Genomic DNA, 24,928 nt, shown 5'->3' on the forward strand with positions numbered 1-24,928 from the left:
ATGCTGAAAATAGAGCACCTGAATTTTGGTTTTTTAATTATTTTCATCTTTTATTCTGAAAAAATGTAATAATTATCCCCCTGACTGAGCTGGACTGCAGACGTCACGTTGTGTAACAGCGACAAGAAAACCACTTGTGTCTCGTGTCATAATTAATGCGTCAATTAAGTGGTAAAATAAGACAGAGAGAGGAGGGCGGAGTGCTCATACTGAATCAATCTGCCTTCAGGCCTCACGACTCCAACACTGAGGAAACATTTCGTTTCATCCCTTTAGAAATAAAATTCAAGCACGGCAAATTTTAAATAATAATAATAATAATAATAATAATAATAATAATAATTATTATTATTATTATAATAACAATAATAATAATAATAATAATCCTTAATTCTCGCAGTTATTTATTCAGTCTAACTGTGAGAATAATGTGTTGTATATTCATGAAAAGCTTCTAATTACTTTTAGTCAATGTCACCATTATCTACAAATCTCGATAATGGCTTCAAGAGAAAGAAGAAATAAGAACGTAATTTGAGACAATTTGCCTAATTTGACTAGCAGAGGACATAAATGCCTCTGTTGTGTCCTAAAAACTTCGCCTTTAAGCGCCTTTATTCTGACTTTTATAGCCGGGAGCAGGCTAATTGCTGGCGCGGCGTCGTTATGGCGTAAATGCCAAGTATTTCAACGAGCATCATAGGCTTAATGCTTTATAATTAATTTAATATTAAGGAGTAGCCGATTTTTTATAAATAGCAGGACAGATTCTCCATCATTATAAGAGGATATGTCCACTTGTAATGTGCACAATGAGAGGCTGACTCCTCTCTCGCCAATGGTGTTTGGTTTAATAAAACAACCACACACGCAGAAGATATTTATACAATATTTAAGCTCGACATCGGTTCACTTTTAAGCACCGTTACTGGTGCTCGATCCTTTCATTCACACGTCACTCCGAGGTTGTTTTCTGCGAAGAAAACACTAATCTGATTTTCCACAAACGCCCCTGACGGAGATGGAAACAGCGCTTTTTTAAAGTTTGATATAAAAATAAAAGTCAGAGGGTCTCGAGCCTCTCCATCCTCTAATCATATTAATGTCATGTGTTGCGTCTCCCGCGTGTTTACCAAAAAGGCTTCTTCCCCCCTTCTGAGCTTGACCTCCCATTTCTACTGGCTGCATAATAACGCGGGCTGCAGCTCGGTGTGGGCCTATACTTCACGAGCGTGTGGAGCCCGAAGGTCTTAGTGTGTGTGCGTGCGTGCATGCGTGTGTGTGTTTGAGAGAGTGTGTGTGTCAGATACACTGTAGGCTACTGAGGCGGCATCAGCTTGAGCAAGGCATTTCTCTTTACCCCGACAAACCTTCAGGGGGCTTTTAGCATTTGTTCAGTCTGCAGTCTCTGGAAAACATCTGATTCATTTTTTAAGCAGTCCCAGATGCGGCAGTGTGAGAGTGTGCGTGCGTCAGCGTGAGTCTGTCAGTGCATGAGAGTTTGGGGAGAATATCTGCTGTCTAGAGAAGGGGAGGGAAAGAAGAGTCGTGTGGATTTTTTTAATATAACTTTTTAGGTATGAACGCAGCGTGCGTCTCATACTGCGATATGACATCGATGGATTCATATTATAGCACGTCCACTGCGCAAGGTAGGGATCACCAGGCGAACCCGTTCAGGACTTTCCCGACCACTGAAACCAAATACAGCCCCACGTTCATTCCGGGGAAAGGGCAGCCTTACGGAGAGAAGTCCCGGAGTCCCTTCCAGCCGGAGTGCCAGTCATTGGATGGCGCTGAGGAGAGCACCTTCAACAAATACCAGCTCTTCATGCAGCGGCCGACCTGCAAGACTCCGCCCGAGGGCAGCAAGCTGCACCCGGACAGCGGGCTCAACGGGACGCTCATCCCCTGCTACGGTGAGTGCGCATGAGAGAGGAACACATCGGCCTCGAGTTGAACGGAAACGCATGACAAGAGGGGACATTTGCAAGCAATAATGGAAATATGTAGCTGTGTGTAATACAGGAATGTGTGAGCGAGGAGCAGAGAGGCGCAGAGGGGTCAAAACACACCGGGACTACCATCAGACATCCATTTATTTAATGCATCAGTGTAGTTTCCAATTAAACTTAAACTGTGCGCCATGACGAGAACCAAAATATGAAATTACAGCTTTGCCTGCATCATGAGGAGGAGAGTACTTAATACGCACGCCTTAAAACTCTCTAAACTTTAGAAAATTCAGATAAAATGCGCGTAGAATAAGAAGAACTGACAAAAAGAAACCTTGAATGAATTTTAAATATATCGTATTTCAGACAGAGCAGGATTTCCTGCCTCTTAAGCCGACAAAATGAGCTGTAATTGTCGCATTAGGGCAACTTAATTCCCTCATAAGAGGTTTGTGCTCAGACTGAGAGGTGATTAAGTTATTTACAACGTTTGTTTTGTTTTTTTATTTAAATGGAAAAGGATGAAGGCCGTGTGTTTTTCCACTTTTCTTCACTAAATCTGTATTTTGTTTCGTGGTGACGCCGCAGCATCACTGCTGCTGATCTCTGTGGCCTTCAAACGCAGCCTGTTCTCGTCCACATACAGTGAAATTATCTTCTTCACTGACAAACACAGGCTCGACATTAATTATTTTAATACTCAGATATAAACCTGAAGTCACCAGGACATGCGCGCACACGGAAAATCAGAAAACCAAAGCGCAGTGGGGTCAAAATGAAGAATTTAATTTCCAGTGGACAGTTTTAAAGATCATTTCTATCACGTGGGCCGCTTATTGAAGCTTTTATTCTTTAAAGACAAATAACAGCTATATAATCCTACATTTATTTAGATTATCTCCAGTCGTAGGCTCAGTCAGCGGCCAGTTTAAATATTGAGAGACAGCCTGACAAGTAATATACATTTCTAACGAAAGCTTTGCAGCTTTACAGACTCCTCCGACAATTCGTTGCGCTTCAATTGTACCTTTTAAAGACAACAAAAACCATTTTACTGTCACTTTTATGAGACGTGAGGGTTTGAAATAAAGGGAGAAAAGCGTCTTACTGAGCAGAAGAAATGACAGCAGGCCCACAAGAAAGAGCCGAAGCACTAAACAAGAATCAATTTCAGGTAAAAGTAACTTAACATAATATATGCATATGATATTTGTAAAATATAGATTAAAAACTGATTTAAAGACAATAATTTGGTGAGTATTCAGCGTATAGACTCGTCGGCGCCTGGGTGTTTCAGCTCCAGATGTTTATCATGATGCGGATGTTACAGAAAAAAAAAAACATCCGTCATGATCAAGACTGAAATTTGATGTTGATCGAAACTGATGCAGTAATCCAACCTTTAAATGTATATTTTAATAGGCGATTAAAGGTGGAAAATAGATTCAGTGCCTTCAGGAAAAAGAGGCTTAACACTGGCAGGCTCCTCTAAATACAGTTAGTGCTCAGTCGCATGTAAATACATTTAAGCATTAAGTGTAACAAACACAATTTAACTGCTCTGATTCTGCTCAGAGGGACCAATTACATCTAGTCCTGCACTATAACACATTTTTCTGCGCAGTAGCCAGCACCACTTTGCCAAAACACATCCATAAAGTGCAAAAGTGATCTGTTTTTTTCCTGAGAAACAACTGAAGTCACTCTTTATTTTAAGCTGGACTCACTTTTTTTCTGGAGTCTGAGAGCAGCGCCTCCAAACAGATTCAAGCACTCCTGTACTGACGTGAATTGATTTGGCAAGTGCATTGACAGAAACGTTTAAAACACCATCATTAAATGCAACATGCCTCCCCAGAGGAGAGCTCTGCAATGTTATTATTGAAAATGTTGCAGCCAGATGAAGGCATCGTGGCTCTGGGGAAGATACTTTGGGGTTCTGCCAAAACCTCAGGCGTCAACAGGCTTGTGCTCTTATGTGTGGTCCTCAATGGGAGATATATTGCTCAATGCTGACGCTTTATCTCCATCACGATGACAAAAGTCCTCTCGTATGTATCCAAAGGGAGTTTTCTGTGTGGCAACTTCACATAAAGCTGTAGTACTGTGTACATGGTAACCCAACATTGTGTGTCATTCTGGGGACGTTACATGTGTTGAGGAGGAAAAAAAATCTCACTAACTATGCCAACACTGTGCAGATATATGCTAAAATTCATCATATGTTAATATTTATGTTAAGTGACACGTTGTGAAAAGAAAAGCAAAGGCTCACAGTGTTTCCTCTACATTCATTCAGGAGTGTTGGACCACCACAGCGAGATAAAATGGGAAATTAAACATTGGAATCTAGATTACAAAACAAAAAATGCAAACAAGCATAAGGCTGAGCGCATTGATGTAACCCTTTAATCATGATCAAGTAACCAAATATGAACAATAATTGTGCTGCAGCCACTAATCGCACTCGGTGTTGTATAAAGTACTCAAAATGACCACATTACTTTGGTAAAAGTGGTAAAAGTGAAAGTCACCCATACAAACAGCACTTGAGTAAAAATGTTTAAGTATCTGATACTTAAGTATCAAAAGTAATTTCTGGCAGTTAATGTACTTAAGTACCGAAAGTACAAGTAAAAAGTAAATTATACATTTATTTACATTTAATTACATGTGTGTATATAATGTACACCAGGGGTCAACTCATTATCGACCTGGCCGATTATTAGATCTGATATTCAGCATTTTTCTGTTTATCCGAATCAGTGTTTTCTTTTCATGCGACTGCTGATAAACTAAATTAATTTAAAACTGTGCCACTTTGGCTCTGATGCAGATGGTGATCTGAAAAGTAACTAGTAACTAAAGTGATCAAATAATTGTAGTGGATTAAAAGTACAATATCTGCCTGCAAAATGTTGTGAAGAGGAATAATAAAGTAGCAGAAAATCGAAATGTGCAAGTAAAGTACAAGCACCTAAAATGTGTACTTAAGGACAGTACTTGAGTAAATTTACTTGGTTACACTCCACCACCAGAACCAAATCTGGAATGGACGTGGAACCAGTACAAGAACACCTCCTGCCACCACTGCTACAAAACAAGTACAAAGGAAACACTGGATAAGATGAAGATGGTTTACTGTGTTAATTCTGTTAAAATATACTGAGAAAAATAATTGTGGCTGCAAGACATTCACACCTCGTTTTTCACACTAAAAATTCAGGATACTTCCAAACATTTTGGCAAATGATTTCATTGAAATCACTTTATTCCAATGCAACTAAGTTCTGATTAAACTTGTAAAATACTCAAAAATGTAGGGGCCTGCAAGCGATTCTAAAACACACGCCTTCGCTGTTGAATCCCTCAAATCATACGTGGATGTTTTAAGTCACGTTCATTAAAAATACAGTGTGGTACCTGTAAGATTGAAAGAACACACTTCTGCACAGTAGTGGCTCAGGTTGGCGGGTTTGTTTCCTTGAGCGCACGTTAATCAGCGAGACTGTCCCACAGCGAGGACAGGGATGGAGCCGTCTACCTGCTCGCACAGCGATGAATGAAATAAAACCCCCGGAGCTGATCGAGTGCTGAGGAATGCAGGTCAGCGCTGCAGGAGAGGTCCACATTAATCTAAGGCAGATGTGCATTACTGGCTCCTATAGTTATTATTCATACTCCCCAAACATCACATCTCCAAAGCTACGGAGAGTCCCTGAGATGACAAAGTGGGACAGGTTTACATAACCCCCGTCTCAACAATACCTTGTTCAAATAAGCAATGAGTCAGAAATGGACATGGAGATTGGGTAATGATTTGGGGGACTCGGGAGAAATGAGAGGGTTTCTGGGAATGCCGCACACGTGTTTGAAAGACTGTTTACATGCATGTATTTCACTGAACTCCATGGCTCTGAGATGCATTGAATATTTGTAGATTTTGCTTCATAATCTTGATTTCCAGTTTTTATCCTTGACACAGATTGATAGAGAGACCATAAAGTTTTCTAAACTCAAACTTATGACGAAAATACTTTCACACTTTCGCTATAAATCTGAGAGGATGAAAGTGGAGCCAAAGCGAGATCTGAAAAGTAAAAGTCATTGTGTTTACAGGCCTGTGGTTGAGTTCGGCATGGCATCGGGGTGTTTGTGTGAGCGCTGCTCCTCACTGCAGGCTGTTTGTGCCTCTTTGTCCTCTCACAAAATAACAGTTGAGAGCAAATTATAAGACACAGCTTTGTCAATCTTTCAAACAATCTCCTCCTCCTTTCAGCAGGATATCGAAGCATCCTGTGATATGTAAAACATTTTTCTAGGGTGTATGTAAACCAAAACACGGTCCCCAAAAAAAGTCCTGGCAGCGTTTTAAAAGGCATCCTGTCAAAATATAGCACTCTAAGTACATGAGAAAAGGCTCGGGGAAGTGATGTCACAGGATATGCATGTGCTGATGACTAACACATTGTGTCGATGTTAACAATAAGCAAATGTCAGAGTGACACCTGTGATCGTGCCGGCTCGTGTGTGTGAGAAACAGAATAAATTAGAATATTTAATGAGAAGGTTTAAGACGATGAATTACTGACTTGTTAAAATGTAAAGGGTTATATAAATGTGTCACTCAGGAGGTAAAAAAACAGCAGAAAACTGCCTGAAACTGACTGAAAAGACACATTATAGACATTCAGCTCTGAGGACAGAGTGTTGTGTTAGATGAGCTTGAATAAAACCTCCTCTCTCACTACTCAAAGTTCTGTTTTTCTGCTCATATCTGCATCATGCAGGATGATTTGGCCTTTACTTTCTGTCACCTCTCGTGTCGGGGGAAGGTTACTCTCCTACCCGAGACCTGCATGGTCTGCCGGATTAAAGAAATGATTTGGAAACTTTAAGCAGCTGGTGCACATTTTGATCCGTCTTCACCTGAACCGCCTCGATTCTTATCAATGAACTATTGGCTTCTCAACATTTGGCCACGAGTACTATGGTCATAAAAGGGATATAAGGTAATTGCCTGAAAAGCCACAAAATATAACCTCAAGAAAGCCAACTACGACCGACTAATGATGGAAACTACTGGGCAAAGCAGAAGTATGACGATCACTTTCAGGTCCATGATTAACAATAGTTCTTTCTCAGCTTCCTTCCAGCAGAGACACACAGCTCATTTTGCTGATTTGATGTATTTTTTTAATAAAAGCGAGGCAGGGAAGAAATCCAAATCATCACTGAGTGGCGCTGCCTGGGCCACAAACTTTCTTTATGCTCCTCTATGATTACAATGAGGCAAAAATACTTTGTCAAGATGTGATGACAGCATAAATGTGATCGTGGAATGGTTTTCTGGACCATTAAATGATGATTGATTACATCATTTTATAGTCATGCGTAATTCCAATTCCTTGTAATTTAAATTTCTTTTCATCTGATGCTCCTCTTTTCGTTGTGTTTATCACCAGACTCAAACTTGCAGCACAGATGATAAAAAACACAATAGTCGCATTTACACCGCAGGAATTTTCCTCAGAGACGAGGAAGCGTTGGAGAAACTTTCACCACTATAAATTTAGTACTGGGGACATTTTTTTTTAGCCCCCCAAAAGTGCTTGCTCAGGGGGTAGTACTTTCCAAAAGTCAAGAACTTTAGGGGTGGGGCTTGCAGCGCTGAACATTTCTGACTGGTCGAGTACTCGCAGCATTTTATATCAGCCACCATTTTTAGTAATCTGCTGCGACAAAGCAGTTTGTTTTTTGTTCATTGGCTTCGACACGACAACATGGAGTCACAGAAGAAAGCAAATGACGGCTGGATCTCGTTGTTCGATGTACGTTTGTTGCCGTATAGTCGCGCACAAATATATGCCATGCAAAAACAGCAGGTTTTTTTATACGTTAGTGGACTAATTTGCCTAATCTCTGTGGGTCTGTAGACTCTCTTGGAAACAGCGGGCAGAAGGAACCGTTTATTACGTTGAAAAGTAGTTCCAGGGACTAAAAGTTCTGGGTACTTTGGCTGGAAATGCAGCTAATCACTGCATTAAAAAAGATTAACGAAACAATTTTCCTTGAGCTTGACCTTGAGAGGTTTCTTTGACAACATGTACTTTTATTTCAATGCATTTCACTGCAGTTACTTAAAAACTCAACTCAAAATATTTTCTTTTTTTGGAAGATATCTTTTGTACTTCCTCCACCATTAACTACTCCGCCCACCAAAAAACCATAAAAACCCAGAACTATTTTTGTGCTCTTTGATATGAGACAGTGACAGCCACGGCCTGAGGTATCCTGACAGTAGTGAGGTCATGATCGTGTCAATCTATCAGGAGCTGAGGCTGAACAGAGAGACTTTTTGGTTTCCCAGGGAATCTGCATTCCTGCATGAGCCGCTGGCATAGATCTCTCCTCAGGAACATCTGGGAGCCTCCCTTTCGCTGAGGAAACAACAGTCAACATCAGGTCTTAAGACTGTGCTGCGGGGAAAATTATCTAGCCCCAAGCATGTCTGCAAACCAGCAATGAACGTAAAATTAATAGCCACCAAAGCCAATGGAATATTTGACTTTATTTGGTCCATATAAGGTGTGATAAGTGGAGAGCCATTGTGGCAAGCTGCTGTCAGCTTTGAGTGTTTTGAGAGAACATTTTAGAGCACTCTGTTTAAAAGCATTCCCTTCCCTATTTAGTGTTTGGTCATTAACCCTTCCCCAGGTTACTAATTTATAGTGTTTCTTTTATTTGGCTTCACTTGACCCTCCCCGTCCCTTTCCATAAAAACTGAGAGGGTGCCCTGTTGCTTTACAACCAGTTAAATTACACTTTGATGTTTTCTCTCTGTTTTCAGCGGTGATTAAATTGCTGACCCTAGTAAACATCTGACCTCGGCTAACTGAAGGGGTCTGCAGCTTGTCACAGAGTAAGTTCTGGCAAATTGCAGGATCAGCCGCTGATATTCCGTGCATTTATATATATACGTTGATGAATGCTGAGAACAACAGTCAAAAACACATTCCTCTGAATGCCAAAAAAAAAGAAAAAAAAGAAAACTGGAGTCAGTGCAGTGGAATCTTGGCTCCCAAAAGAAAGCAGTGTGTGATGGCTGTGTTCTCAGAACAGCGTGCAGAAAAGACAGCTCAGCATGCGGGAATACTGGAAGATGTTTGTGGCAAAGGAGCCTGTGAGGTTAGCGTGACAGAGAAAAGAGACGAGTTTGGAGTTGTACGCAGAGAAAGATGTTGATTAGAGCAGATTCTCGTGTTAACTGTGCTGTTAAAAGTCTGTATCGGGCTGAGAAACATGAAGGAATAGTTCGCCACAAGCTGGTTAGCTTAGTTTAGCAAAGAGATTGTAAACGGGGAAACGGCTAGCCAAGCTCTGTCAAGAGGTAACAAAATACTTCAAACAGCAACTTTAAATCTCCCTAATAAATGTGTCGCAATAACTTGCTGGTCTGGTCAAGAACAGGTATTAGGCAGTAACACGTTACTCAGTAACCTGTATTATAATTACTTTCCCCAGTAACGTGTGGTGTAAGGGATTACAATTTCTAAATCGCAGGTCATGTCGCCTACCAGCCAAAAAGCAGAATGATGGATGGAAGACAAGGGAGATAGGTTTACTTTCAACAGTTGGAAATATTGTTATTACTTTGAGTTTGTCTCGCTCGAATATGACAACGAGAACATTGTCTTCCGTCGCAAACAGACTATTAAGTAAGAAGTAACTTATTACTCTGCCTGAGTAATAATTGCCCAACACTGGTCAAGAAACAGTCACATAACCCTCTATGAAATTGCGAATTGTCATATTTTACACTTTGTTTTTTGTTCAGATTAAACAAATTTAACAGAATGCGTTGAACAGGACCAGGCTAGCAGGTTCCCCCCGTTTCCAGTCATTGTGCTAAGCTAAGCTAACTGACTGATCAAGGTAGCTTCATATTTGTCGCCAGACTTGCCATCTTCCCATCTTACACTCTGGAAGAAAGCAAATGAGCGTATTTCTACCAAATTTAATTTTATTCTGTCTCTAATGTGGTTCTAATAATTGTGGAGTTGAGTGTAAATACTGTTCATATCGGGCGTACAGGACTGAGAACTTTAAACATTTCCACCCACTACCCATCCCCTCACCCGTCCACCCAGCTGTACCCTTTGCCATACAGGATATGTGCCTTGCTCAGGGGCATTTTCTCCCACAGATGCAAATGCCAAGCAGGAACCTGGAGTTGACCTGTCTTACTTCTTCACATTGCAGCCATGCTCCTGCCCAGGGGTAGAATGAAAATATTGCACAGTGCTTTAGCATTAGAGGCCAGCGCCAGGGCTGGTGATGTCAGAACATCTGCCTGCGTGGAGACTGTAAGAGGGTCTGACAGGTGGGCCACAGCGATATGAGGTCATGAACTCCAGCTGGGCGAGCTGTGTTGTTCCATTAGTGTCTCTGTCGGGGCAAATCTGAGCCAGAGAGCAGAGGAGGGCTGCCGCAGCATCGAGAGGATGACTATTGACAATCTCACTGCGAGACACACTAGCCAAAGGCGTACTAATCCATGAAAACAAACATGCATGTTGCAGACAGCCGCCGCCTAGCTTCATCACTCTAAAACTATTCAGTCATCTCACTAACCACTAAAACACTTGGCTCGGGGAGTAAGCAGTGCCACAAGGTGTCAGCTCTCTTTCCCTCATTGCTCAGTGTGTGCGAGACTGACAGGAGGCCATTACTGACACGACCCGTGACAAAAACGCAAAGTGACAGAGTAAAATGCACACAAATAAGCACATAACTATTAAGCTAATCATCCTAAACTTGATGTAACTTAAAGACAAATGCTGTTAGACTAAAGCCATGCTGGGTGTAGCACAAGAGTCACAAGTGTGTTCTTGTGGAGGAGACCATTATGAGCTGGTTTGGGACCAATACAGTCGAGACCGTGCCCATTTGCAGGAAAGGCAAACAGAAACGCTGACAGAACGCACTGTTCTCACTGGCCCGCAACCAGAGCCCTTCAGCTTATTTATTCACACAGCTGTTTGTTTATTGAAGGAGAAGGGACAGCTTTCTTCATCTCCTAAAAGGAAACAAAAAAGCTCACAAGCGCTGACAGGAACAGAGCGAGGTCTGTCACAAAATGGACGCTCTCGAAATTGAAGGTGACAAACACAATGTTGTTTACGTCTGAGGGGCAAGGCAGCGGGGGTGAGCGTGGCCGCCCCCCGTACACAAGGCCCGCCATACACACCTCGAGACGGAGCGGGATTTCGCGTGGCTCGGGTTTCGGGTGGCGTGATTGAGAGATGTGAGGGAGAGGGCTTGGAGGGTTGTGTCGCAGGTCACGTCGATGTGTAGTGACATGTCTGTCAAACAGAGAACGACGTTTCTTCTCTGCACCTTTTAGACTTGCTGCTCACAGACAGACACGGCCTTTGAACCTTCAAAATAAAACATTACAGAGGTGATGTAAGCTTAAAGTAAACGTCATTTCGCGTGGATGTCATAATGTGACGATGAGCAGACGCACTCGCTGGTACCATGGTTCGATTCAGCCACATTTCAAATAAAGCATTGCTCTGCTGAATATTCCAATTATAGAGTAGTAACAATAATTATAGGATGGTTATTGACAACATGTGCCGTTCTTTTTTTCAGCTCTAAAAATGGTCAGAAAGTTGGTTGTAATAGCTTGTTTGAAAATAATATTATTGCAGTCAGAATATGATTTGTATTAAATGTAAAGCCACATTTGAGTCAATTGCGAAGCTTTCTTTCATTTTTCATGCTTCATTTGAACAATCTTAAGAGCGGCACACTGTAATCAAAACCAAAATCGCTGAAATGTATTTTATTAGAACCACAGCGTAAGATCCAAACTTTAAAATCTACAGTATGCTTTTTGAGGTTTTTTGAGCAGCACTGTCAATCCACATCACAGACGTTTGGGGCCATCCAGGGGTTTAGGGTTGTAGTTGTTGGAGAGGGCACAAGAGACATATTTAAAAAAAAAAAAAATCAGGTCAAAAATGATGCACCAGAGGCTAAGATGTGATGGCTTTATTTTATAGCAAGGGTCAAGCTCCAAAAGCACCCAAAATGCAAATGGGTAGCATTTTTCTTGCAAACCCCACAACTTCAGTTTGTAATTCAAGCTCTCTGTTAGACATTTAAAGTCTTAAGTTTAGGCCGAGACATTTTTTTCCAACCCAATCGCCCGAATAAATGTTGGCAATGTATGTTTCTGCAAAACCACAGATAAGACCAAACTCTACACTTCTCTTGTCACAATGCAATGCTGATGCTCTGGTTAGGTTAGGGCACAGTAACCACTTTGTTAGGGTTAGGAAAACATCGTGTTTTGGCTTAAAATACCAGTTTTGGTTACCACAAGCACAGCTGGAAATTGTTCCGAGGTCATCTTGAAAATATCCAGTGGTATGACACTTACAAATGTTGAATTGGAGAAAATTTCAAACTGCAGTCGCTGGCTTGGCAGCCTTGTCACCTATCACCCCACCACCGTCAGGTAATAAACATGTAATGTGAAGGTAATATGGTACATTTCAATATGGTACATAGACTATGACACGTACAAATTTGATCATATATGTGGTTTGCAGAAACATTAACTGTGTAAAACTGATGAGGTGCCAATTTAAAAGAACAGAGTACCATTAATCAAAACTGTCCACACTTCTTTCTGCCTTTTTCTTTATCTCACACTTACAGGAAAAGACAACAGTGGCCTGACAGAGTCTGACTTGCCCCAGAGTGTTGACCCTGCTGGGATGGAAGGCAGCTACCTGAACCTAAAGGCACCCGGCGAGAAGGGGCCGAGCGAGCGGCCGGGCTCGGATCTCTCCAGCCCTCTGGACAAAAGTGAGGCTGAGAGCAACAAGGGCAAGAAGAGACGCAATCGCACCACGTTCACCAGCTACCAGCTGGAGGAGCTGGAGAAGGTTTTCCAGAAGACACACTACCCAGATGTTTATGCCCGCGAGCAGCTGGCACTGAGGACAGACCTGACGGAGGCTCGTGTGCAGGTGAGGACAGGGGAATATTACCAGATTTCATGTGAAGAACTTCTTTCTGCATTGATATGAGCCAACCAGTCCTCAAAATGAACAGCAAAATATATCATCTATCCATCGCCTCTAGAATGAACAATGTTTCCTGATCGGCAGGATGATGAGATTTGTCCCAAACTGTTAGAAGTAACTGTTGAACGTTTTATGATGCAAGAACGCTATGGTTATGATTCGGTTAGATTTGGGCACAAACAACTTGGAAACAGGAAACAGACAGCGGTCTCCCGTGTTAAAGGGACAGTTCCTAACCAAAAACCAAAGAGTGTATACTTTTTCTCTTTTGTGTAGTGCTGTTTATCCATCGAGATTCTTTGGGTGTGACTTGCCAAGTATTGGAGATATCTGTCAGAGAGATGTCTGCCTTCTCTCGAATATAATGGAAGTAAATGGCAATCAACAGTAATGTCTCTTTCCAGAAATCATGACCTGGTTACTCAAGATATTCCACAGGCCTTGTTGGGAGCAGTTTCATGCATGAGCTATTTTCTTTTTACCGAACTTCACCCACCAAATGCATCACTGCACAGAGGGAAGCGTGCATCTACTCATGTTCGAGAAGCTTAGGTTCGTGACACACGGGATGTAAACCTTAATGTCGCCCTCCTCAGCTGAGATTTAAACTTTAGCTAGCTAAATTAGCTAGTCTCTCATCTACGAGTGCACGTTTCCTTCTGATACGGTTGGTGTAAAAATGTGTATTTTTGATTTGCAGTGAACTGTCCCTTTAAAGTGTAGTATTTAGTTGACCCATCAATCCACGCCGACCTCCTCCTAACACACATTTTGTAGCATGATAACTACAACTGCAACGATCACACAATTAACTGATGAATTGAAAGAAAGAACCTGTTCCCAACTGATAACCGATCAGTTCCCAACCGATAGTTTCACTTATTTTTTTTTTGTGGTTTCCAGCTTCTTAAATATCATTTGCCGCTTTTCTTTGTCATTTATGATAGTGAATGAGTTTTGGACTGTCTGTTGGACAGAAGAAACAATTTAAAGACATTACTTTGGGCTTTGGCAAATTGTGATGAGCATCTTTTACAACATTTTATAGACTACGCAATGAATCAGTTCATTGTAAAAAAAAGTGGCAAGTAATCGTTGGTTGCAGGTCTATCTATAACAACATCACCTGGCTTCATCCTTTGCCTCCTTCAAAATCACTGCAGCCAGCTACAGAGGGCTTTGTCACTTGAACTTAAACGTGTACAACGATGGATGCCGTCGTTCCTTCTTCAGAGGACAGTCTCTGTGAGCTGAAGTTGTCCATGTTTGCATGCTAACAATCACTCTGAGACAGAGAGGGCTGGGAGAGCTGAGACTGGCATGTTGACAAAGATTTGTTCGGAAGAGCAGACAGCGAGGTCTATTGTTCTCCGTCTCTCTTTCTGCCTGCCAGTTTTAGATCAGAGTGGGATGGGTGGGACTGAGGGAATACTCTGCTCTTAGCTCTTACATGCTGCAGGCTCTGCAGAGAGGTCAGAGGCCAAGGGTTTCTCCCCAGCACTACCATGTTCAAACTACTTCACTGCACAACTCCAGAGGCAGGGAGGGAAAACACATGGAAAAAAAAGAAAAGTCATCAAAGCAATTTGGGAGGGATATAAAAAACACTTTGAGATGCCAGTTTCAATTTCCACGCGTAGTGCGAGACATAGTCAGGGACAGAGAACCTGGCCTGGTCCTTGTGGTGGTGGTACAGTAAAATAAGTACATTCATGTTGTGTTCACACAGACCCATCTATTCCCCAGATGAATATAATTAACTTCCTCATCTGACAGGCACACAGCAGACTCTGTTGAGTCACTGTGAGGTTTGACCCAAACGTCTAGAATCAGACCCTAAATATGCACGCAATCAAGACTAAACCCCACAATTTTAACTGAAGGTCCATCAAGACAAAGTCCAGGGATATCCAATTGTTGAATACCAAGGGGCACTCGGAGCTTGGCAAGCGATCGGAGAATCCTTTTCATCTCCGAAAACAACAGCCAGTAAAATCCCAGAGTACAGATGTTTTCTGCCAAAATGCCAATGTCAAGGTCCTACAGTTTCATCCTCAGTTTGATGATGAATGTCTTCATAAAGCTGGGCTGCAGTTTTCCATAATCAAATCTGCGACTCCTGCTACCACTAGTTTATTTAAAACAATTAGCTCTCAACCTCAGACTTGAACTTCACCACGCTGCCTACTTTTTATGGAGGAGGAGGCCGAGTGTGAGTGACTGCCGAGGCAGTCTATCAATCGCCGTGGTCCCGGATGACAGAGATGAGGTGAGACGGCTGGACTTCAAAGCTGCTTTTGGAGTTGTGCACTCTGCCCTCCCTCGCTCCCTCTTCCTCTCCCTCTGCCTGCTGGGTCTGGAGCATAAATAAAGCTCTTTAATGGCTCTGTAAGCTGCCTTTTGCTGTCAACGTCTTTAGCAATTACTGTATCACCGCCAAGCACTTTAAGCTCCAAGAGCTCTGAGCCACCTTCCTTGCAGATGTCTAGATAAAATAAACAAGAGTGGTAAGTGTTTGCAGTCGGTAAATATCATCCTTTTGGGCTTCATGTATTGGATGGCTCATTGTTGATCATTAAGAGAAATAATACAAATTCTTTGTGTTAATTGAAATTCTGCTTGTGCAAAAACACCCCCAGCTTTTCTTTCTAACGATCTAGAAGTTTGGGAATAAGAGACACGGTGCAGCAAAGGACACATCTGACTTCATAATGTTCCCTGAATGATCTCCCTGCCAAACTATTTGGCTTGGGTCTCATTCCTACTGCCGTTCAAAGGCAAAGCTACATAGAGCGAACCCTCTGTGAAACATGACACACTCAGCACCCAGAAACCAAGACAAGGGGCATATATGTGCTCAGACATTGTTTGCTTGTTTATAAAAGGTTAAAGTGTGTGACAGCATTCAAGTTAAAAGAACACATTTGTTAGTGACCGACTTTGAATTTTGTATACGCCACGCTATGTAAATTTGTGTGTTTTCTGCGTGCATCCTGTGTGTGTGTGTGTGTGTGTGTGTGTGTGTGTGTGTGTGTGTGTGTATGTGTCCGCTCGGTCCACCGCTCTCGTCTGCACGCCTCCGAAAGGTCAGAGGGGTTAGCTGCGGAAAGCCAAGGGCTTAGGCGTCAGGAAATTAAACATGAAATGAAAACAAGCTCCAGTTTGAACATTCTCCCATCTCACTTTCCAATATCCCCACTTCCCCTCGCTGACTTAAAAGGGAGGAGGGAGGAGAGAGACACGGAGAGAGGGCTCAGCAGTGGTGGGGGGAGGGGCTGGAGTGGGAGAGAAGAGGCTGAGCTTCAACAGTGAGGTGGGAGTACGACAAAGAGATTAAGAGTAGAGGAGTAAAGTTATCTTGATTCTTCACAATTAGGATGACAGCTCGGTAACTGATTAAACTTACATATATAAAAAAGATAGTGGAGTTTTGAAACACTCGTACATCAATAACCTAACCTACACCGAGCTTAGCCCCAGTTGTGCCTCTCATGCATTACATGAGCTAATCACCTAATTTTCCTTGAAGTAAATACACGGCCATCTTTGAAAAACTGAAAGTATTTCCAAGATCCTAAAAGAGACCTCTGAAGATCTGAGCGCAAAACTATTCCATCTGCTACAAAAATGAAACAAATTTTTACCTATTTATGAAGTTGTTACTGTATTTCCTAATGCGGGCAGCCGGAAATTAAATATCTCCTTATTTGTTTAGTAAAACACAAGCAAAATATTGTCACGTTGTTTATAAAATATCAGAAAGAAACCATTTACCAATATACGATGATGATCATTTTTCTTCATTCTAAATTATATATCGCAGGCAACTGGCAGCTCATGTGTAATGGTAACACATAAGAGGCTACGTTAACCTCTGATGAATCAAAGTGCGTCCTGACTTTCTATAAACTATGTGTGTTTATCAGTCCAGTCAGGGCCTTTTGTGTTGAGGATAATGTTTGGAAACCTGCGATGTTATGAGCTCACATAACCAAAGAAGAACCAAAGGAAAGACATGACAAACTTTTAATAATAATAATAATAATAATAATGATAATAATAGACCCCAAATCCTCAGGGGGAACACAACATAGACTCCAAGCCCCCCTCCAAACATATGATATAATTCAAAGGGGCACAACCCCTCACCTTGACATTGGGGCTGCAGCCACAACCTCAGATATCAGCTTACCACTTTGCAGGGGTGAGCTGTCCTCTAATCTCACCAGCTGACCTGAGGAATGTTGGAGTCAGACGACATTTCTTTACGTCAGCAGCTCACAAAAACAGCGGCTGTATGTGCCACGGGAGGCCATATATGGTCTCCTCTTTAGAAAATGAGCATACTAGTTGTTTTATCCAGTCAGAAAAATAACAGGTTTGTGCGCATGTTGGGGCTCTTACAGCCAGTCTTATCTCATGTGATAAAAATCCACTCCTGCTCCATGAGAAAAACTCAGTGTGGGATAACAATACACACTCTTTTGTAAAATTCCCATCTTTGTGCGACACTGCTCGTGATTGTCACTAAACTCTCTTGTGTTTAGGTTGACTGGATGGTGAGAGAGAGGCATGAGGGGGGATTTGAGGAGGTTGACTGAGGGGAAATTACATGTCAGGGACTTTGGAAACCACAAGCTGATTGGGCTGGGAATCAACCCACAATCCAAGTTCAAACCCCTGTGTCGAAGCAGGATCGCTCTCTCTTCTCTCTTTGAAGAAGTTTCCCTTTCCCTCTTGGGAGGATAAGATTCAGACAACCAACAAATAGACACAGATAAACATGTGAAGACTCCCAGTACCCCCCTTTGCTCCTCCATTCTCTCGCATCACATCGCAATCTCTCGATGTGAGAAAAGTTTGTAGAAAAAATATGTGCAAAAGTTAAAACGGAAAGTTGTAAGGAATAGACGAGATTGCTGCCACTAATTTATATTTCATTAAATTAATGTCATGAGGATTAAAAAAGTAAAACTGTCACTACTATCAGTAATGTCTTAATTTTTGCTATTTCGCTAGATTAAATCAACAGATCGCTTCTATTTAATTTGATTTACAGTAATTCATTTTCATTAAAGCAGATATTATTATAGATATTATCATTTAGTCTGACTTAACCCCACAGCAAATGCTTAGTCTGCTAGAGCACCCCCTTGCCGAAGGAGGAAGGTACCTTTTAGTGTCTGTATGAGACGTGCTGGGCTTAAACTAACCCCTATATAAACCCATCAATGCAATATGAGATTATCAGAACTAGTGCTCCACCAATGTTGTACACAAAGCAACCAAGTCCCAAGAGGGTTGGTTGCTGTAGTTGACTGGTGGGACACACGTAGATCTTAATGTGGGAGACCAGGGTTTGTGTCCTGAGTTAAACCTTATCAAGTAGTTTTTGTGCCTAAACCTAATCAAACTTCCCTTTCACGTCACCACCATTTATTTCAAAGGATTTCTGGTAGGAAGGCTTTGTAAGCACATTGAGTCCATGCCTATCATATGAAATGTGCTGTATAAACTTGACTTGACTTTGTGTGTTGCAAACATACACTAAAGGGGACCTTGTGAGCCTGTATGAGACGCCGTGGGACGTGACAAAGCGGCGTCAGTGTTTGACGACCCCGGATGAGAACATGGTTGAAAACTTAACCAATTATAAAGCAATGTATCACTTAAAGCATTACTGAAACACAAGAAATGGCTCTTGCCAAGGAATGCATATTAGCTTGTCTGCAATCAACATCCAGTCTGTTTCTTAAGGCCAACAATGTCATTGCTGCTCTTTTTTGTCTACACAAGTGAAGCCAAGTCAATTTTGGCAAAGAGCAAATTTGCCTCAAGAGGACGCACGATCTGTACAACATACAAACGTTTATACGAAGCTTAGACTCTTGATTTGGATGAAAGAAAGACTCCCCAAAAGAGCAACAGAAGAGGAATCCTTCTTCCAGGACAGACAATAGATATCATGTGTACAGAGTAGAAGACTGTATGCAGCATTGAAGATTAACACCAATACTTCAGTAGAATATTTTAGTAATGTTTTCTCAGGCTACATGTTTTACTCTTTACGCTCTTTCTTCATACCAGTCTCTTACCCTTCAGTCCCACTTTCCTCCAATGCCTTCCAAAGCTAGACGTGGGCTAAGTAGCCTGCACTTGGTCTGTCAGCAGGTACTGAAAGTCCAGCTTTTCTGCAAAGCAGCATGTCTATCAATCCCACAAGGAGAAATTACCCAGAAGAACCTGCTTCGCATACAATACTAAATAAAGGACAAAGAGAAGCATGTTCTTAGTCAAAAGTTGAACTCTTGCTTCGTGGATTGTACAGAGGGATTCCCCACTGTATCCTACTGCGCTGACATGTGGGGGAGAGCACACCTCTCTCAGAGTGATTTATGAATGGCTACAGGCCCAGATGTGGATCTGTCGACGCTGGCAGCCTGAAGGGAGGCAGACGCCTGTGTATCAAAGGGAGGAGCTGAAAGGTGCAGCACCAGGGGAGACTCACCATTTTCACATCAATAGCTCCGTGTGGACGGCACTTTAAAGACACGTCAAGTCTTAAAACCTGGGCCCGCACTTTCATGTGCTGCAGAATTTATTCGCTTCACTATCTTCATTTTATGTGGTTCAGTTTCTTCAGCAGAGCGGACGGCCTCGGCCTCTGCAAAACAGTGCTTTGGTTTGCACGTGATGTGAGATATGTGCTCTACATTATATTAAAGTTTTGTTTGGTAGCGGCTGGTCTGTTTTTTGAGGTGTTTCACTGATGGATTGTTTTCTTTTCAGGTATGGTTCCAGAATCGCAGAGCCAAGTGGAGGAAGAGGGAGCGTTTTGGCCAGATGCAGCAGGTCCGGACACACTTCTCTACTGCATACGAGCTGCCTCTACTGACTCGGCCTGAGAACTATGCACAGGTAAAGAGAATAAGTAGCAGCAGGAAGCAGCAGGAACATGTTGTGAAGACAAGTTAACATATCATCTCCTTTGAAGTTGATATGTTGACTTTGTTAAAAATCCAGCAGATACGGAGCAACAGTATCATTTATGTGCTCTTCTGTGTCTGACCACCTGGTGAATAAGTCCAATATTCATTCTCTTTTAGCTAAATTTTTGGGCTCTACCAACTCCTTTGCTGGAAAATCAGGGGGTCCACATTTTTATGTTGGCCATGATGTGCCAAAATCAAACACCTATTGTACTGTTAAGATACAAAAAGGTTCCCGAATCTCAAGTTCCCTTAATTGAATGACTACCTCCAAGTTTTAAGATCTGACATATTTTAAGATTTAAAGATTTTTTTACCCTACGAAAAAATAAAACAGCATTAACAGTGATTTATATTAGAATTTCTATTTCAGTCTGTAAACAACTGGCAGGTCTAATCTTAGGGCCCAGATTCACCTAGAAACACTACAACCAACAAACTCATACAGTACATCTGCGCCCATGTGAGAGAAAATACGTCTTCAGACCACCAGGTAGCGGTAGTCTGCATTCGTCATTGAAAAAGGGAAAGCGGACTGCAGATATACAACCTGTTGTTATGATAAAGCAACGTTTTTTACACCATTCTCGCTAATTTAGCCACAAGGCATAAAATATGTATAAACCATGCTGTTCATTCTCATTGAGTGCAATGAGAATGAACCAAAACAGTTGCAGGCCAGACAGCAAAACAGTGAGCTGAAACTGTTTATAAGGTGCCGTAAACGTGAGGGGAGCTGATGATTTGAATGAAAACCACAAGTGAACATTGTCACATTGTTTTCACGCTGTCATTTAACACATTAAAATAGAAAAAAAAAACTTTTCTGGCCACTTTAACTGATAATTCCTGCTCTTCTTGTCCAGATCCAGAACCCCACGTGGATTGGGAGCAGCAGTGGAGCATCTCCAGTGCCGGGTTGCGTTGTGCCTTGTGACTCCGTCCCTTCCTGCATGCCGCCTCACCCTCACGGTCCAGGAGGCGTCACTGACTTCCTGGGCGTGCCCAGTCCAGGAAGCAGCCACATGGGACAGACACATATGGGCAGCCTTTTTGGAGGTCCTGGGATGGGCGGTGGAATCAATGGCTATGATCTCAATGCTGATCCAGACCGCAAGTCCTCCAGCATAGCTGCGCTGCGCATGAAGGCCAAGGAACACAGTGCAGCCATCTCTTGGGCTACATGATGCCCCAGCCCAGTTCCACCCTGCCCCCTCTTCTCGAGAGCAGCCATCAGCGAGTGCTGTGGGGGAGGAGGGAGTTTTTTCTGAGAGCACTAATGATAACACAGGTCAAATGAACAGGGGGAGACTCTGAAGATAACAGAGGCCATTTCAGCAGCCAACGCAACCGAGATAACAACTGTGACTGTGACAATCAGCAGATGCTGAAAGTGAGAGAAATACAGAGGTGTGACTTAAAAGATGTTACTTAGACGTTGTGTTCAGTCTTGATTCATGATCTCTCAGGTCTCATTGAAATATGGGGTTTATTCCCTAATAAACTGGGTATCATTCATGATAGTGAAGTTTCACTTAAATAAACAATATAATAAATATGGTTTACAAAACGGGAGTTCAGTGCCAAATCCAGCCATATCATTCAGTATTTTAACTTACAGAATTAAGCTTGATAAACATTATTTAATTCTTTTAGCTTATTTTTTATATCACCCATCCTGCCCCACTCATTTTGTTGTGTAAATGAGTTCAAGTACATATCTAAACATTCAGTATTTGCATTTAAAAGCCATTTAAAAACAAGGCCACTCAATGACAGCAAGACCAAGTGCTGAGAGTTTCTTTTTTGTCACTTGCTGATGCAAACAATAATTGGTTAAGAAGCGAGAACATTAATATTATTTAGGCCTGCGGCGGGTAGTTTATGTCCCTGCAAAGAAGGATAGAGGTCGAATGCAATACGTGAACAGAGTCTAACTGAGCGAGAGCAGACATGGCCTTTGCCAATTTAGTCTGGGAGGAGAGCAGGCATCGGACTGGCAGCAGTTTCAAACCAACGTGTCATTTCCTCTCCCAGGGCTGCCTCCACAGGTTCCCCTGCAAGGCTCGGGCCTCAGGTTACAGGAAACACCGTCTCCACGGGCAGACAAGGCGCAGCAACGCACAGCAGCAGCCTTCAACACCAACTAGCCACGTCAGCTTCAATCAGCAAACAAACAGAAATAGACACACTTAATTAGCATCAGAGTGAGCCGGGCTGCCCTGTGAACACCATCGTACATCACGGCCTACATGGTGAGGACATACTGCACACACAGACTGTAATAATCAATTCACCGTTAGGCTCAGCAGAGACTGGATTCATAGCCTGCGCACAGAATCCGTCACATGCCAAAGACTGCAGGCCAAATCAGTGGCCCCCATCTTCCTGAGGAGCGTGCTGTAATGTTTAGGTAATGTGGTGACATTAGAGCTGGACTGCAGGAATGTGGTGAGTGTGTCCAGTGATTGCAGGAGTGTCTCTCTGTGTTACCCCGCCGGAATAAGCTCGTCACCAGAGCCGGGCTGCAGGCTCAGGCCAGAGACAGGCTTCATTAGTCTTTTGGCTGATCTCTCTATGACGCCCGCTGGGCTACATATCCGTTTTCTTTCCCCTGTGAGGATGATGGCAAGAGAGTCTGTTTTCAGCTCCTCATAGTTGGTTAATCATTGTAACATATGAGTGCCCATTACAGCTCTTCTGCTTAAGACTAGGACTGCAAATAACATAGTTTCAGTATCGATTCATTTGCAGATAATCCTACTGAGTAATTGTTAGTCCATGTCTGTGTTCTGTAAAATGCCAGAAAATAGTGAAAAAATCTACATTTTTAATCTATTAAGTATTGTCTGCATTTTTTGCTTTAAACTCATTCAAAATGATCAAATCATAATGAATATAGTTGAATCCATCATTGCAGCTCTACTTGGGAGTTCAGCATTTTGAACATATCCTCTTTAAAATTGTAGAAAGCATCACAAAACTTTCCTTCTTTCATCATGGTAATGAAAAACATTTAAAATTCCTAATATCTTTGAAAATTGACTGTTGTTGCCTTGAGTCTTTCCTGTCAACAGCAAGTGAATTAGCAGTCAGCATGATGATGACTTTGACATGTTAATATATTCTGCAGCGAGGGTTTATTGGCACCGAATGAAAAGACAAAGTCATTCAACGAAAGAGAAACATTTTGAATTGATTTAAACTCTGTTGAACCAAAAAATCAAAAACATCATCATCAAAGTTTAAGATAAAAAACAGGATGCGGTCAAAATAAATGTATGCATGATGACATGTGTGGCTGAATTCCTACTCTGTTGAGTTGACTGTGTGTTTGTCCTCTTGCTGGTCCTCCCTCAGTGCTCCACTCTTCTGCAGCTCCGTCCATGTTGATACTACTGAAATAAAGCAATTGAAATCCATAGTTATAATGTCGTATTGTCTGAATGTGAACAGTATAAATGATATTGTTCTTTTTGCTTGTACATTTGTTTTGCTTATTTGTCAAATAATGGACCTCCAGAGATAAACCGATGAAGTATTATTACAGTAATATTGCCATGAAATGTAAAATTATGTTCTGTGTGTTATTCTGAAGAGTTGCTCTGGACTTTTACAGAGCTTGAAATTGCTTTCTAATTTTCATATGGCTTTAAGCAGCTTTTTGTATATTAATCAAGTATTTCTACTTCTGATTTTGACTTTATATAATGTGCCATTGCAATAAGTTATTGCACTTACAGTGTTGGAGAAGTTTGTAATTTTTTGACTTTCGCTGGGACAGTGGTCTCTTTGCTAAAGCCAGAGGCGTGTGGTTTTGTGTCCCAACAGTCCCGTCCATATTTAGCACCATGAACGGCATCACTGAGGTCTGTTTAAGGTGCTGGACATTTGTTTGTACAGAAGTAACTGGCAGTTTATATTGATGATGATTTTGAAGTGATTTTGAAATAAATGAGTCTCCAACAGTTGAATGAGTGCAGATTTCAGTTTCTCTTAAAACCTAACCCGATGCAGTCCGGCGTGATCACAGTATTGTCTGCCAAAAATTATTGCTGAATGTATGTTTTTGTCAGTGCTTCTCACTCGGTTTGAAGTGGGAAGGGTTCAGATGGAAAAAGGAAAGTGAGAGAAATCAGGATTTAGCCACATTTGAGTCAAAATCTCCTGGCACTGACAGTTGTTGGGAAGTCTGCTTTTGTTGTCAGACCACTGTAAATCAAATCTGATCAAACCACACCTACACATTCATGTGAAGCAGGCTATATGATACTCCCTTTATAACAGACACTCAATAGTTTACTGCATAGTGAGCAGGAAATTGATATTTCAGACACTTGGGAATCATCATTTTGTGTCATCACTAACCAGTGCACTGTCACACAGCTGTAATTTCCATCTATAAAATGCAACACATTGCACTCTGGGATAGTTACAAAAGCAAAAGGTAGAATATATTCTATGAACATGGCTTGTTTAGGGCACTATAGAGCCGGGGTTCCCAACCTTTTTGACAACACAGACCAGACATGAGCTATAATTTTTCTGGTTACCAAGGGGATGAAGGGTCATGTTGAGATATATGACTACATGAGGCATAGTAAAGACAAAATGCAGCCCAAACTACTGTACAATACACATGAAAATGTAAATAAAATCAGTTTAGGACATTTTAATGTTAAATGAAAATAATTTGCCAGGGGAAAGAAATTAAAAGGTTGTCTTTTCCAGGAAAATAAATAACAAAACACAATGCGGTAAATAAATGGCAATTACAGCCCCGGTACTGAACAACCCAAGACCAGGTACCGGTCCATGGTCCAATGGTTCAATGGTTGGAAATCCCTGCTATGGGGTATACCTTTTACATTTACAATTAGAC

The 24,928-nt window shown here is 41.8% G+C and overlaps 1 protein-coding gene across 1 annotated transcript; it reads left to right on the plus strand.

The window, feature by feature from the left end:
• The first annotated feature begins 1,579 nt into the window (after positions 1-1,579).
• Positions 1,580-21,233, plus strand: alx4b (ALX homeobox 4b). Its single transcript, XM_073472844.1, has 4 exons — positions 1,580-1,923; positions 18,624-18,638; positions 19,867-19,975; positions 20,913-21,233. The coding sequence occupies exons 1-4, from the start codon at positions 1,580-1,582 to the stop codon at positions 21,231-21,233; spliced, it is 789 nt and encodes a 262-aa protein (XP_073328945.1).
• The last annotated feature ends 3,695 nt before the right edge of the window (positions 21,234-24,928 follow it).

This window comes from Pagrus major, chromosome 8, assembly GCF_040436345.1.
Source record: "Pagrus major chromosome 8, Pma_NU_1.0".
Lineage (NCBI taxonomy): Eukaryota > Metazoa > Chordata > Actinopteri > Spariformes > Sparidae > Pagrus > Pagrus major.

Bases quoted from the DNA above. Each gene is read 5' to 3' on its own strand.
- alx4b (XM_073472844.1), top strand. From the start codon at position 1,580: ATGAACGCAGCGTGCGTCTCATACTGCGATATGACATCGATGGATTCA. The intron at 19,976-20,912 runs GTAAAGAGAATA...CTTCTTGTCCAG, and splicing joins GGCCTGAGAACTATGCACAG to ATCCAGAACCCCACGTGGAT.